The sequence below is a fragment of the Falco peregrinus genome, chromosome 8, assembly GCF_023634155.1.
Source record: "Falco peregrinus isolate bFalPer1 chromosome 8, bFalPer1.pri, whole genome shotgun sequence".
NCBI lineage: Eukaryota > Metazoa > Chordata > Aves > Falconiformes > Falconidae > Falco > Falco peregrinus.
In genome coordinates, this window is record NC_073728.1 from 33,034,393 (window position 1) to 33,048,401 (window position 14,009).

Genomic DNA, 14,009 nt, shown 5'->3' on the forward strand with positions numbered 1-14,009 from the left:
CAATTTTCCTAAAGACAACACTAGGAGACACAAGATCATAAACATAGTTCTTTTATCATCCAATTTAAATTGTTTATGTTGTTATTTGTAAACCAACATACAGTAATACACATGGTTAATCCTTCTCCGCAAACCTTGTAATTCATGATTAATTCATTCTCAAATCAAATGAAGAAAATGTAAATGCCTATTAGTATACCATTACAAGCTGATTCCTTCATTGTCTGTTATATTCATGTAAAACATATCAAAGGATTCATGCTAAAAGGGACACTGTCAAGTAATTTAGGGCCAAAATATGGCCTTTTAATATGTGCGTATATATATATATATACACATGTATTGCATATATATATAGTTTGGTAATAAATGTCATCAATTTCCTCTTCTTTAAAATCATCATTGCTCTATCACTAGGAGATATCCCCAAAAAATTCCACCTTACACACACACAGACACACACACAGACACACACACAGACACACACACAGTGCTTGCATGACCTTTCAGTAAGAACGTCTGTCGTTAGCTCTGTGGAATATAAATGCTCACCCCAGCCTTACGCTAACCAACTGAACAGTATCAGTATAAGAACAGAACAGAAAACCAAAGTCGCTTTTTTCCAGTCATACGCGGAAAACTAACAAAAATGAACACTGACCAGATCACAATGAACAGCGTGCATCTGTAGCAGATAAAAGCAGCAAAACATGAGCAGTGGAAAATACTATTAAATAATGTAATTATTAAACAAGCAAGAGATTTTTACATAGTTAAACCTCCCAGAACTACATACACGCTTATTCCAGAACAAAAGGGCATGTACTCAGGAAATCATAGCAGTATATTTGGTTAAGTCCTCCAGTACAGAAAGCTTCGAGCATCAGCAGATCAACTACTCACGCCACCACTTTAACTGCACATGTGGAAGAACCCTATGAGATAGTCCCTGTGGGCTAGACGGGGACTCCACAACCTGTCCTAAGGCACAGAGTATAGCTGTAATGGCTCAGCAGCAGGCTAGGGAATGAGTGGTGACACAAGGACTAAGTTCCTCAGGTGACTCCCACTTTGCTCCAGGGAAGAGCAAGTTCCTTTACTCTGTACAATAGCTTGCTCCCTCGAGCACCCAAGCAGCATTTCCTATGTGTGAAGATGGCATAGGGCAAGAGCTACTCCCTTCTACTCCTCAATCACTTTCTCACAGCAGAGAATCAAGACAGTAACTTGTTAAAATAAAGCTGAGTCAATCTCCTTAGGGAGAAGGAGGTTTATTCCTTTTACCTCCCCATGGGGCCAGAGAAGTGCAGTAATAAGCTAGATTCTTTCTCTTTTTTTTTTTTTTCCTTTTTTTTTCTTTTTTGGCTTTTGCTGCTTGTTGTATTGAACAAATAGTACTATTAAAGGCCAATCTACTTGCAACAACAGGACATTAGAACAAAGATGCCAACACAGCATTATTCAGGCAGCACAAGCTAGGATGTCATGGAAATGAAACACTGCAAATGAAACATGCGTTACAAGGGGTGGCTTCCTGGGATATAGGGGATCATATGTATTACGTCTGTGCAACACAGAATGGAAGGAAGAAAAACAGAGAGACATGAATCAATTTAAAAATATTCTTTCAAACAAATCTCTTTACATGTATCATTACTAATCCATAAGGAATCTTCCCTTGATGCTCATTCTTCTTAACTTGGGGCCAAATAATTCAGACAAAATTACCAGTAAGTCATAGCACACTGAAACGCCTTCCTATATTATACACAGGGTCAATGAATCAAAACAGAACCTGTTTTCTTATACAAAGGTATTAAGTAAGAAGTTTATGTAAACTGTATTTCTTGTTAATATAAGAAGCAAGCTATGGATAACAAATACACTTTCTCCCTCAGCTGTACCAAGTGAAGTTAGTGCTGTAATAGCGCTACGTAAGGGAAAAGGGACAGAGTGGGATCAGCTTCCTAGTAAAGAAAATTAAGAAAAGTATCACAACTGCTTTGGGAACAGGTGGGAACCGTTGTAAGCCCTGCTCAAGTCTTTTCTTAAAAGACAGGATATATCTTAGCCCCTTGAGACAGAGTCTTTTCTCCTAGCTGATGGCTTCATCTGAGATACCAGCTAGCAATAGTCCTGTAAAAGGATGTATGCAATCCTATTAAAAAAACCCCAACACCACCATATACATACATACCTATATATATATGTGTGTGTGTGTGTGTGTGTTTTTCCCTGGTTAATCAGCCTACATTAGGCTTAAACTGCCTTAAACTACCAGACAGTGTCCCTTTAGGGAAGGTGCAATAGAATGAACATACAGTTCAAAAATCTGTAACTTGTTAACTTAAACTACACAATAGTTATGCTACTCAAATCTTACCACCTTAAAAATGCACAAAGAACTACTTATCGTACCATACTGTATACTTGAAGACAAAGTACTATTCAAAAAAACATATTCATGGTACAGGGATAAACTTTGTAGTTTATTCATACTGTGAAATGCAACGAAAACTGATCACTCTCCTATGCTGGAAAAAGAAATCCTGCTCGCTAGCATTATTCAGCTGTTTTGGTTGGTAAAATTGTAATGACTTTCACTAAGTAAACGCTAAAAAGATAGGGAATTTGAATGCCCACTTCTTCAGCTTTCAGGGATACTTCAATAAATTTAATGATCAGAATTGTCAAAATTCAAGACAGAGAATTAAAACAGTTTTTACAGAAGCTAAGAATACCCAATCTCGAGTATATTGAAAATAATTATTGGAGCTGTATGAGATGAAAATGATGCAACCATATCAAACCTAAAAATGTTTTTATTTTTGCAAAATCAAAAACTATCAAGTTGACTAAGTGCTCTGTGTTAACCATTATGAGTATGTATTTAAATCTTGGAATACAGAGTTTGTGTAAGCATTATGCAATTGGGAATGTCATCTACAGAGTACTTTAAACTAAAACTTCAAAATCTTGCTATCTGCGTATGAAAAAGTCATTAAAAAGTTACATCTAGATTCAGCTGTACAAAGAAATACACATTACTTCAGGAATGAAGTAAAGGCTTTAGCAGTTAGGCATTTTGCTTTAAAAAGTGTTTAAAGTATTTTAAATTAATTAGACTTTTAAATAGTAGAGTTAGTCTATCAGCATTCATTTTTCCTCCAAACACAACCCAAGGTAATGCAAAGCAGAAATAAAGGGCAAATGGTCTAAAATTATTTTTGAGAGAAATGGAAGAAGGATTATTTTCCTAGAAAATGCCATCTTTTAAAGCCATATTTGCTTGACTTGGAAACTTGCTATTCTGTGTGTTATTCTGTGATACATGTCGATTCCCTGCTGAAGAGCAATGACTATCCTGACAAGCTTAGAAATGACAATATGAATAGTATCAGACAATAAACTGCCCTTCCAAAGCATAACGGAAACCAGTAAGGAAACAATCATGGGGGGAAGTTTTACCTGGGGATTTTGTTTATTTTCAATTTCATAGAAGGTAAAATATTTTCTGGATTCAAACAAGTGAATAATAAACTGCCTTTGATAGGGGCACCAACATCAGGCAGTTCAATGACTGGTGACTAACCAGAAAAAAAAAGGAAAAAAAAGGAAAAAAAGAAGCAGTTATTGGTCTTGCTAATATCAGCTTACTTTTGTTTTAACATAGCACTCTTAAAAGCTGTACAGAACTCCATCTTACACAGAGCAACCCTCTTTTGACAAATGTGTTCTAAAGTGCCAGTATTATTTACAAAGATTTCTTAGCCAAAAGTCTGGCCTGTTGTGGCATCTGGTGAAGAAGTCATCCCAGCTCTGCTATCATTTACATTCACCAAGGGAAATTCTGGGAAATCAGCACTTGTCCCTGGTCCCCGAAGGTTCACCTGTCCATTGGCAGTGCTAAACTGAGATGATATTCCAGCTCTTGCCCCATGGTACTGAGCTCTAAAGGGTTGCTCAAAGGAGCTAATTTGATATGCTTGGTGAACAGGCTGTGCCTCTGCTTTCTTCTGAGAAGTTACTTGATCCAAGAAGTCCTGTGTAGAGGAGGAAGAAGAATGATTTGCCTCATCACCTGAAAAGGGAAAAGGGTGCTGCGAATCACCAACCATTAGTCCAAAATGAGACTTGTCTGGAGTTGTTCTTAATGGAGAGTTCATTCCCGATCGAAAGCTATTGACTGGTATAGACGTGTAGACCTTCTCCATGGAAGGAAATGCTGGCTGGGTTGTAAGAGTCTGGTTATCAGTCACAAAATTAAGGCTCGGGTTGTTCAAATAGGCATCATTTTGGCTAGTTCTGTCCAAAGCTTGTTGTAAAAACTTTGAATATTCTTGTAACATACTAGCTTTATCTGATGAGGAAGCTTGAGAGCTTGTTCCAACTGTCTCAGATTGAGTGACCTCAGATACTTCAGAAGAATTGATTGATATGCTAGAGGTCACCTCAGTGTCAGCCACACTGAAAGATATCTCATGTTGTCCATTAGCCTTGTGTGAATAATGATCTAACAGAGTTTGCAGTACCTCATCTGGAATGACATTTTTGTCATGGTTACCTTTAATTTCAACATTCAGTGCCTGTGTGTCTAATATTGAGGCTGTAGCAGTTTCATCAATGACGCTGGCCACAGCTGCCTGTGTTACTGAAGGCTGAGATGCTATGGTACTTACATTCAAGGCATATTCTCTACTATTATTACTAGCTGCTTGTAGATACCTCTTTTTCTTTAAAAACTGCATTGCATCATCATAATTAGTGCTGCTGTGTACAGGTTTACTGGGCCCTTCCTGTAATGTGTCAACTTGATCAATGTCAGCATTACCTTCAGAGTCCAGTAAACTTTGCTTATCCACAAGATCAAAGGCATACTTTGAAACTTTGTTGTCTTCATATGTAGATAAAGGTGAAATGGTTTGACTTGGCTCAAGTGGCTGTTTCAGACTCCTCTTGCTGTTAACTTTTTTGAGAACGAGCTTAGGTGGGTGTATTTCTCCAGAATTTGCTGCTTCTAAGTGCGTTCCACTGACCGAAGAATGTGGCATCTCAACAGCATATTCCGCTACCATATATTCATCTTTTACTTTAGTACTAGAAGAGTACAAAGGCAAATAGTCATTTTTGTCCTTCTTCTGTTCCAATTTATCTGTACTTTCCTTATCCCCAGATTTTGTTTTCTCCGTTTTCTGCCTTTTCTTCTTTGGCAAGGAGCTGTCTTTCATAGGTGTAGGGAAACCAGAATCTTCCTCTGATGGCAAAAAGCCAACTTTGGTGGCACCTCTGTTCGGTTTCTTGTCACGGTTCTCATGGCACATACGTTTATGTTTCAGCACACGATCAGTCCTGGAGAAAAACTGCAAAAGATTTTTTTCACTATTATTATTGTTGAAAAATAAATATATTCTTACAAATTTACCTGACAATTCGTCCACTTTACCGATTTCTAATGAAGTGTGAAACAACAGTATATAATCAATAAAATCAAGCACAGACAGTTGTGACTCTGCTCCACCTGTGCATCAAGACCGCCCACCTTAACAGAAAAAAACAGTTGTTACACATTTATTTGTATGCACATGACTACAACACCTGGAGAAAGTCCCATCTGTACTAAAGAATTGACCGGTGTTCTGTCTTTCAACTGCAAAAAGATTTCTCTAAGTCATCTCACCTGCAAACAATATTCGCACTGGTAAGGCTTCTCTCCACTGTGAGTTCTTTTGTGCCTTTCCATGTGATACTTCTGAATAAACCTCATACCACATTCATCACAACGAAATGGCTTTTCACCTGATAAAAAAGCACACAACAATGTTAATCTAAAAAAATAAATCTATATTCTACCATACAATCACCAGGTCAAATACTACATTCTTTATTAGAAGTAATAAAGAAGAGGACTTTGTCTGTTGCTATTGAAAAACAACACAGGGCTTGCTCACACTTCGTCATTTTCCCAGTAGTTGGTAGCTGATGCCTCAAAATGATTTTAAGCTTTTACACTAAAAAAAACCCAAACTTTAAAACTAAATTCTTACTCCCTTTTTCTAATGTAGATGCAGATATCTGTCTTAAACCTAACAAATGAAGAACTGCAAAGATATCCTCCCCAAACTGCTGCTACACAGTATTTTTTTAGGGCAGACGATTATATAAAAATACCTCAGTTCTCTGACCAGCTCATTAACTCAAACTCATCCCTTCTAGATGAGAATTAAGCATTTCCAAGCTTTTAATTTAACATTTTTGCAAAGTGTTCTGTATTTTCCAGATTTTTTCCTTATCCGGATGTACAATTGAAATAACTGTTTGAAAAAAATCGTACTATTTTGGTTAGAACTCAAATTTATTTATTTATAAATTAATTAATTTAACAATATTTTATTTTAAAAATTAAGCTGAAAACAAGAAACCTCTGTAGCTGAACAGGCATTTGCATACTTACAGGTTTTTCTGTTTGGTTGTTTTGTTTGGTTCATTTTTGGGGTTTTGTTTTGGGTTTTTTTGCTTTTTGGGTTTTTTGGGTTTTTTTTTTACTTTCATAAAATATTTGCTCAGACAACATTCATTGCCCTGAGTTCATCTTCACTTCTCCCCTTATTTTTCCTCACAAAGAAGCCCTGCAATGATCCTTTCAGAACACAAACTAACTCTATTTCTATTGCTTTTAACTTTTGCCTTGCATTTTCCCTCTGATATTTTTATTTCCTAGGTTTCTCTGACAAAACCTAACAATCCCAAGTGCACTGAAAGTTAGTTTTCCTTTTACAGAAGTTCACTGTTATTTAATAGAACTCACCCTGAACAACAGTAATCTTTCCTCTTAATATTTACTGTGAAATCTTTTGAACTGACATAGAGATCAGGGATTGTCTTGGCAGCATCTGTCAACATCCTCTTTGTTCTGGATACTATACTATACCGCACTGATTCTGTGGATATAAACCTCTCTTTTGTTTTCAGAAATACGCAGACTGTTTCTATTTTTCTGAGGTAGTTTTAGTCTTAAAAATTGTTTCAGTAACTGATTTTATTAAATTATTACTAATAATTAATTATTGAAATGTTAATACATTTTATTTTCCATTTAGAACAGATACTTAACCACATCCTTCTGCAAATGGAAATACAGTACCTTAAAATAAGATGCCAGTACTTATACAAACTAGAATGAGAAATATCTATATCAGTCACACATTTGCTCCTAGTCAGATCATTAATACTCACGAGTTTCAACTTTCCTAATTCCAAGCAACTTCTAAATCTCTGTCTTTGTAAGCCTACGCCCTATTGCCAATTATTAATTCTTACCTCTCCATATAGCTTCTCAGCCAATCCCTTTCTTGGATGAAATTTTTCCAATTTATTCTCTCCTAAATCAAATTATCTCCTCTCCTAATAGCTCTCGGCTTCCATCAGTTCTTTTTCTACAGGCTCACAACCTCAGCAACCTAACTCTTCTTTCACATTTAGCCAGAGACTAACTTTTACCATTTCTTGCTTATTAATAACCACCATAAAATGTTTCTTTTTTAATAAATTATAACACCTATCATATAATCCTCTCCAGTACTGTGTATAAGCAAATCCTCCTCTCTGGCCTATTTCCTAACTTTCAAACTCCATTTTCATTCTTCATGTTACCTTTATTCGTTAGGTACCCTTACTACTACGGTGTTTTACTCGCACCAAGCCTGTTGAGACCTTCTGAATCAAATTTCAATCCCTGTCTTCACTTTTAAGGAAGATGAGTCAAGACATTTAGGTTCCATTGTTCTTGTTTAATACACGGGCACTCTTCCATTCCTTAATCCTTGCTACTTACTATTTTCCTTTGCTCCACTATTCTATTTCGTGTTTCTTTTAAACTGCCCCTTCGAACAACTCTCCTTACATTGTCTGGAAGTTTGCTTTCACACTATCTTAGATTTTTGTCTTAGAGAAAGAGGCAGCTGTTTTGGACAAAAACTATCCTGAGCCTTGCAGAAGTCACAGAAGCAAGACAGCTCAGTGTTGTCCTAGCTTTGAAAAGCCCTCTAAGGAGCTACCCCGCTATCCCAGGAAACGCAAAACACTTCTCTAATACACTTACCTTCAGCCTTATTTCTATATTTCTATATTCTATTTCTATAAAAGAATGGTCACAGAGCTCCTTAATGTTTGTCTACTCAAGCTGCCTATTTGCTGGCAGAAAACTCTCCCAGCTACCTAATTCCCACTTCAAGGCTTAAATAGGGCCAAACATGTTCTGAGGTTTTTCACTGTAGAGTATTACCACCAGTGGCTATTTTGGAGACTTTGAGAGTATATACAAAGGCAATGCTGGCCATGCCTCAACAGGAAACAAAGTCTGGGGACATTGCCATCGAATTACTCAGTACAACACAGAAAAATAATATTTTTCAGCAGTATTCCAAAACACTCTGGAAGTAAGCTTAAGAAACACTTTGTGAAACTGATACCACACTTAATTTTTGCTTTAGGCTTCATAAGGAAGGTAATGTTAGAAAAAGATTAAAAATCACTATGAAGATATACTTCCAATAATAATAACTTCCGAGAAGCCTGGAACTTCACATGCCTTTTGCAATTTTGTTGTACTTTTCAAACAGGATTTATTGCAAATGGAGGAGATAATTAATAGCAACCTTTTGCTAAGGTAGGGAGAATCCAGGACATACTTTTCTGAAATGTGTTGTTGAGTGGGAAAGAATCAGATGTAGGTAAAAAAAAAGCCAAAGTCAAATAATGCATATAATTATTGCATTGTATTTTAAAAGAAAACAGCCTGTGTTTTGTTTCTATGTTGGAAATTTATTAAAACTGAGCAACAGAACTATTTATAAAGTGTAGTACAAATACTGTGTGTATGAAGGCTGTAACAACTATAAACCTCCAGGCATTTTAGGATCTAAACAGACAAAATACAAATTATAAAATATCAAAGAAGGCAATAAAAAAACAGCGTGTCTGAATAAGAAGGTGCTTAAATTGTTAGCCCCAATGTTGCTTTATTTTTTTTCAAATGTAATCTCATTTTTTGTGTTTAAAATGGAAAGTAGGGTGGGTTACTGAATTAGGACACATGACACATGAATGCATGAGCAGGTAAGCTGTATAGAAACAACTCTAAGCAAAAAGAAAGCAGACATATTTGAATAAAAAAAAATCTTCATGAGTCTCAAACTCGAAAGATGAAAATATTGTGTACGAATTACTCTTCCCTCTCTTAAACTGAAATGGCGATTTTCTGTCATTAGTGAGAAGTTTAGCAGCAGGGTTCTAGCACTGCTGCCCTCCTCTAAGTACAATTATTTCTAGTAAGTGAATTTTGCATTAATGCAATGTCTGCTTTTAGATGCAACTATTTAATTATTTACACAGAATAAGGCTGTTCATTGATTGCTTCCTAACTCCCTCATAACATTTCATTTGAAGGAGTGGTTCAGAGTACTGAATTCAAATCACGCTGGAACTAGCTGGAGCATCTGTAAATTCAAGGCTTCTAACAGGCATAAAATAGGGCTTCTAAGTGTTACCACTGTCTTCAATTGACTTAAACTGGAAAATTTGATAAACATCTTTAAAAGAGGAAGAAACATCCTGTTCTTCATCAGTGTTTTCAACACTGTACAAAAGCTGGTGCTAAAAGTGGTTATTCAGAGAAATAAAAACGCAAAATAAAAAGAAAAAAATATAGTGTTGAATTTATAAGGAATATTTCTTAGAAGAGTATGAATAATACAAAGAGCTCTCCTCTACTTCCATTAAAGTGAAACACAGACTCAGTGCTCATCTTCTGGTGAGAGAATCAAGCTGAAATTTCAGCTTTTCTCCATGGGTTCAGTTATGCAGTCCTGAACAACAGAGTAATGCTACACAAACAGCTAAGGCCCAGGGGTGAATATTGTCATATAGAAGTGAAAGCACAGACAAGTATGTAGAATTAGCTACACTATAGCTGGGCAAAGCCAAAAATTAAGCACCAGTCAATCACTTGCTAACTAAACAGGACTTCAAAAAAGCTTTTTCCACTCCTGGAAGCTGGTTCTTCCATGTTTTCACCTAACCATCTACTAGTTGTCACCTAGGAAAATACCCATAATTCAACAACACAAGCACCATCTTCAATTTTCTGAAAAACAATAAAGCTATACCTCAGGATGCTGAGGAAAGGAGGAGAACATAGTTATCTAAAAAAGTCAGATAAAAATACGGTTAATTTTGTTACATGGCAACTTTTTCTCTGCTAAACAAACAGTATATGTAAGAGCTGACAAAAAAACCCTGCAGCCCCCCTCCAAAGCTTACAATGAACTCTCACTAGAGCTAGAAGTTGAATTTAAAAGGATAATAAAATCTATTTATAAAATATTTTCAATTAAGTGTTAATTAACTATATTGCCCAGATTCTGATTTTCAAAGCCATGTACAGGGAATAATCCTCATTTAAAAAAAAAATAATAATCTGAAAAATGTGAAGACTGCACTTAAATTTTTATCTTTGGTGGGGGGACAGACAGATGGAAGAGAATGAATGAGCATTCTTTTCAAGAATAGTATCTACGCAAAGTGGAGGCAGCATGGCTCATCAATTCAGAGCCAGAGGAAAGACTAGGAGCAGAACAAAGGCACTGGACAGAAGAATGGAGAACTCTTCTGTGGCTGACTGGCTGAAGGAAACCTACTTAGTCTGGACTCACGGCAACCTAGGATACAAAAATCCCATAAACAACAGGGCACTTGTGCATGTAACTCCCTGTACACTGCTCTGAAAATTCATTTTGCAGTTTTTTCTCCCTCTCAACTCTTACACATGCACACACTGCACTGCGTGTTAGTAGCTTTCATATCCATTTAAAAGCTACAGCCAAGAAACACTGTGCACATTCACCAGCTCTGCTTTTCTGAAAAGGAGGCTGAGAAATTGGCATCTAGTCCAAAGGGACCATATTACAAAATATTTAAAGAGGGACTGAAAGGCCATGCACCAAAATGCCAAAAACCCAATGAAGCCAAACCTGTTAAAGAATGTGGTTTTGTGCGGTGCAAGAAGATTAAAAAAATAAACATGTATAAATTTTAACTCCCTTTGGCTTAAAACTTTGGGCCTTATTTGACCTATATTGCATATTTTTAAACTGAGGCTCTTATTTTTAGAACAGTACTGAATTAAACCTTTTAAAAAAAAAAAAGTGAAAGTGAAGCTGATGCTGATACTAATTCCTTTGGGGTTAGGCATTTTGGCCATTTTAGTCCTGGCACTTTTCCATCAAATTCCAAAATAAATAAATAGATACATAAATCTACTGAAGTGTAATCTGGAAGTCCCCGTTGTCTGAATTAACTTCATACAACAAAAGATAGAACTGTTCAATAAACCTTGACTTTTACGAAAGCACAAAGTTCAGGATTTGCTACTCTGGGGTTACTTATAGCATACTACTTTCAGATTTGCTTACTAGAGTTTACACTCACTTTGCAGCTGAAGAAAAGTGGAGCAAGTTGAAAGCACAAAACTAATTTATTTTTTAAAGTTTTATAACATCTATTAAGTCAAAACAAACTACAACAGGGTTTTAGGCTGCATACTTATTACCAGAAATCTTGCCTGAGTGGGGAAACAGTTTTTAAGCACGCCAGTAAAGATACTCAAGGCACTATACTCACCAGTATGAATCTTCTCATGCCTCTGTAGCAGGTACTTCTGTATGAAACGCATGTCGCACTGACTGCACTGAAATGGTTTTTCACCTTGAACAATATAATTCCACATCCATAAGTTAATAACTACACACTTGTTTCTGATAACTACTTTTGAGGAATATTAAAATGTCTATCAAAAAAACAGCATCTGAGCGAATTCCAAAAACTCTAATACCAAAAAACATTAGCCTTACTAAGTATATGAACTGCAAAATTCTTTCCATGATCCTAAGAGTCACATTAAGTCTAGCACAAAGAGTGATCTGAAATGGCTGTAATTTCCTCATGAACAAGATCAATCATGATGCTGGCATAAGACTGCATTCAGGATACTGGCAAGCTATTATAATGGTAAGTACCTTTATCACTTCTCCGAACCAGAGAGATACCTCATCAGGCAAATGAGCAGCCGGAGCACGTTTTACAAAGGGGTCAATTTTGGCACTTAGGCTACAAGTCAACCCATTACTTTCTGATAAAGAAAGAAAAGAAACCTTGTAAACAGGTCTTCAGTTTATTAAACATATGTTGATTATTTCTTTTTGGTATTCTTTTGACACTTTGGTGCATGGAATCTCTAAGCTTAGATGCCAAGTTAGCTACACTCTTAAAACTGAAATTCGCATAGAGCTGAAAACATTTTTAACATAAGTAAACAACTCTTTACACAGTAGAAAAGACAAATTTGAAGTCAAGCAGTACCTGTATGAATGAAGACATGCCTCTGTAAATGGTAGTTGGTTCTAAAGGCAGCATTGCAATGCTCACAAACATGAGATTTGTGGGTTTTCAGACCAAGTGATCCATCCTCATTTATTGTAAGGATCTATTTTAAAAAGAGTAAGATTTGTTCTCACACTACCCTCTAAAGATGTCTTATTAACTACAAAAAAAAAAACATTAATTTTTTTGATGCAGAAAATTTAAATATTTCAGGTAAAACAATGCTAATTTCTACAAAGCTATGTGTTAGGCTCTTAGTATACATTTCCAACTGCAGACCAATCCAACTTTTGTCTCCTTGTGTATTAAGAGATATTTCAACAGGACAAAGACAAAAGCAGCTCATGGAAAACCAGCTCAGAGCTCCCCTATTCACAGCTGAGTCACTTTACACGCTACTGTTTACTTTGTCTGTCTGTTGGAGAGGATGCAAAGTAATCAAACCACCTCTGGGCACTGAACCATGGATAATCATATTTTAAAGCAAAAATGAAAAGTTATAATCTTTTTTCAAATCACAATTGTAAATGTTTGCTAAAAGGCATTAAAACTTATCCAGGATAGTCATACAAATTCTCTACATCTACACAGTAACAATTGTCTCAGAGGCAAAATTGTACTTTAAAACCAAAACCCCAAAGCCAAACAACCAAGCAAATACTATTATTATTCTCCCCTTTCAGGATTTTTACTCAATAATGTATTGCTCACTCAATACACATATTAGAGCATCACCTTCACAAATTCAACTTGCCATACTTGCTTTGCTGTCAAACAAGACTGCTATTTTCATATAAAGTTGAAAAAACTTAAATGAAAAAAAATTGCACCATATCTAACTTACTCAATAAAGCTCGTAACATGTTTTCTCTAAAAAAAGAAAAAAAAAAACAAACCCCAAACTCTGTACTACCTCTGGCAAAAGAATAAGAAAACCAGTAAACAAATTACATTTCCTAAACTCTTAATTAACTGGAAACAGAACTATAAAGAAGAGCTTAAGTAACCTTAAATAAAACATTTAGCCCCTTGTTATTAACCAAAAAAAAAAGTCTGCTGGGGAAACACATCTGCAGTTTGATTAGCTATGATGTTTTAGGTTTTATGATAATGACAGTGATGAGAAAGAGAGAGTCAATAACTGAAATAGTATCTCTGCAATAATAGCAAATACTGTAGGATCTACTTAAACAATTTTTAAGTCTACTGCATCAAAACTCAGCAAGAGTGAAAGTCTCTAACAAATTCTTGTGCATTCACTCTGAAGGACAAGCACATTCATACGTTTGTAAGATTGGTATGTTACAGCTCCAGTAAGTCACAGATAGAGACAACTATAAAAACTCTGTTCTGTAACAACATACAGCTAATGAAACACTGACTGGTTATTTAAAATAAATTTAAATACATGTTATGAAATGCTTTCCATATATTGTATTGAAATTTTAAGATAACTGTGCAGAAAATACGCTTAATTTCATGGTTATCCTAAACCTGAGCTTTTCTACTGCATCCATTCATTATACTATCTCTTAAATGAAGAAAGTTAACTTTGTCAGTGCAGTTTGCCTAAT

The 14,009-nt window shown here is 35.8% G+C and overlaps 1 protein-coding gene across 2 annotated transcripts in view; it reads right to left on the minus strand.

Annotated features, from left to right (window-relative positions):
- Positions 1-1,322: 1,322 nt before the first annotated feature.
- ZNF148 (zinc finger protein 148) overlaps positions 1,323-14,009 on the minus strand; it is a 36,692-nt gene continuing 24,005 nt past the window's right edge. For both annotated transcript variants that reach the window (XM_055811369.1, XM_055811368.1), the window contains 4 exons: positions 12,415-12,538; positions 11,677-11,760; positions 5,678-5,796; positions 1,323-5,360 (listed from right to left, as the gene is read on the minus strand). In XM_055811369.1, coding sequence (XP_055667344.1) covers positions 3,768-5,360; positions 5,678-5,796; positions 11,677-11,760; positions 12,415-12,538 — 1,920 coding nt within the window. In that variant the 3' untranslated portion in view covers positions 1,323-3,767. The remainder of the gene's footprint in view (positions 5,361-5,677; positions 5,797-11,676; positions 11,761-12,414; positions 12,539-14,009) is intronic.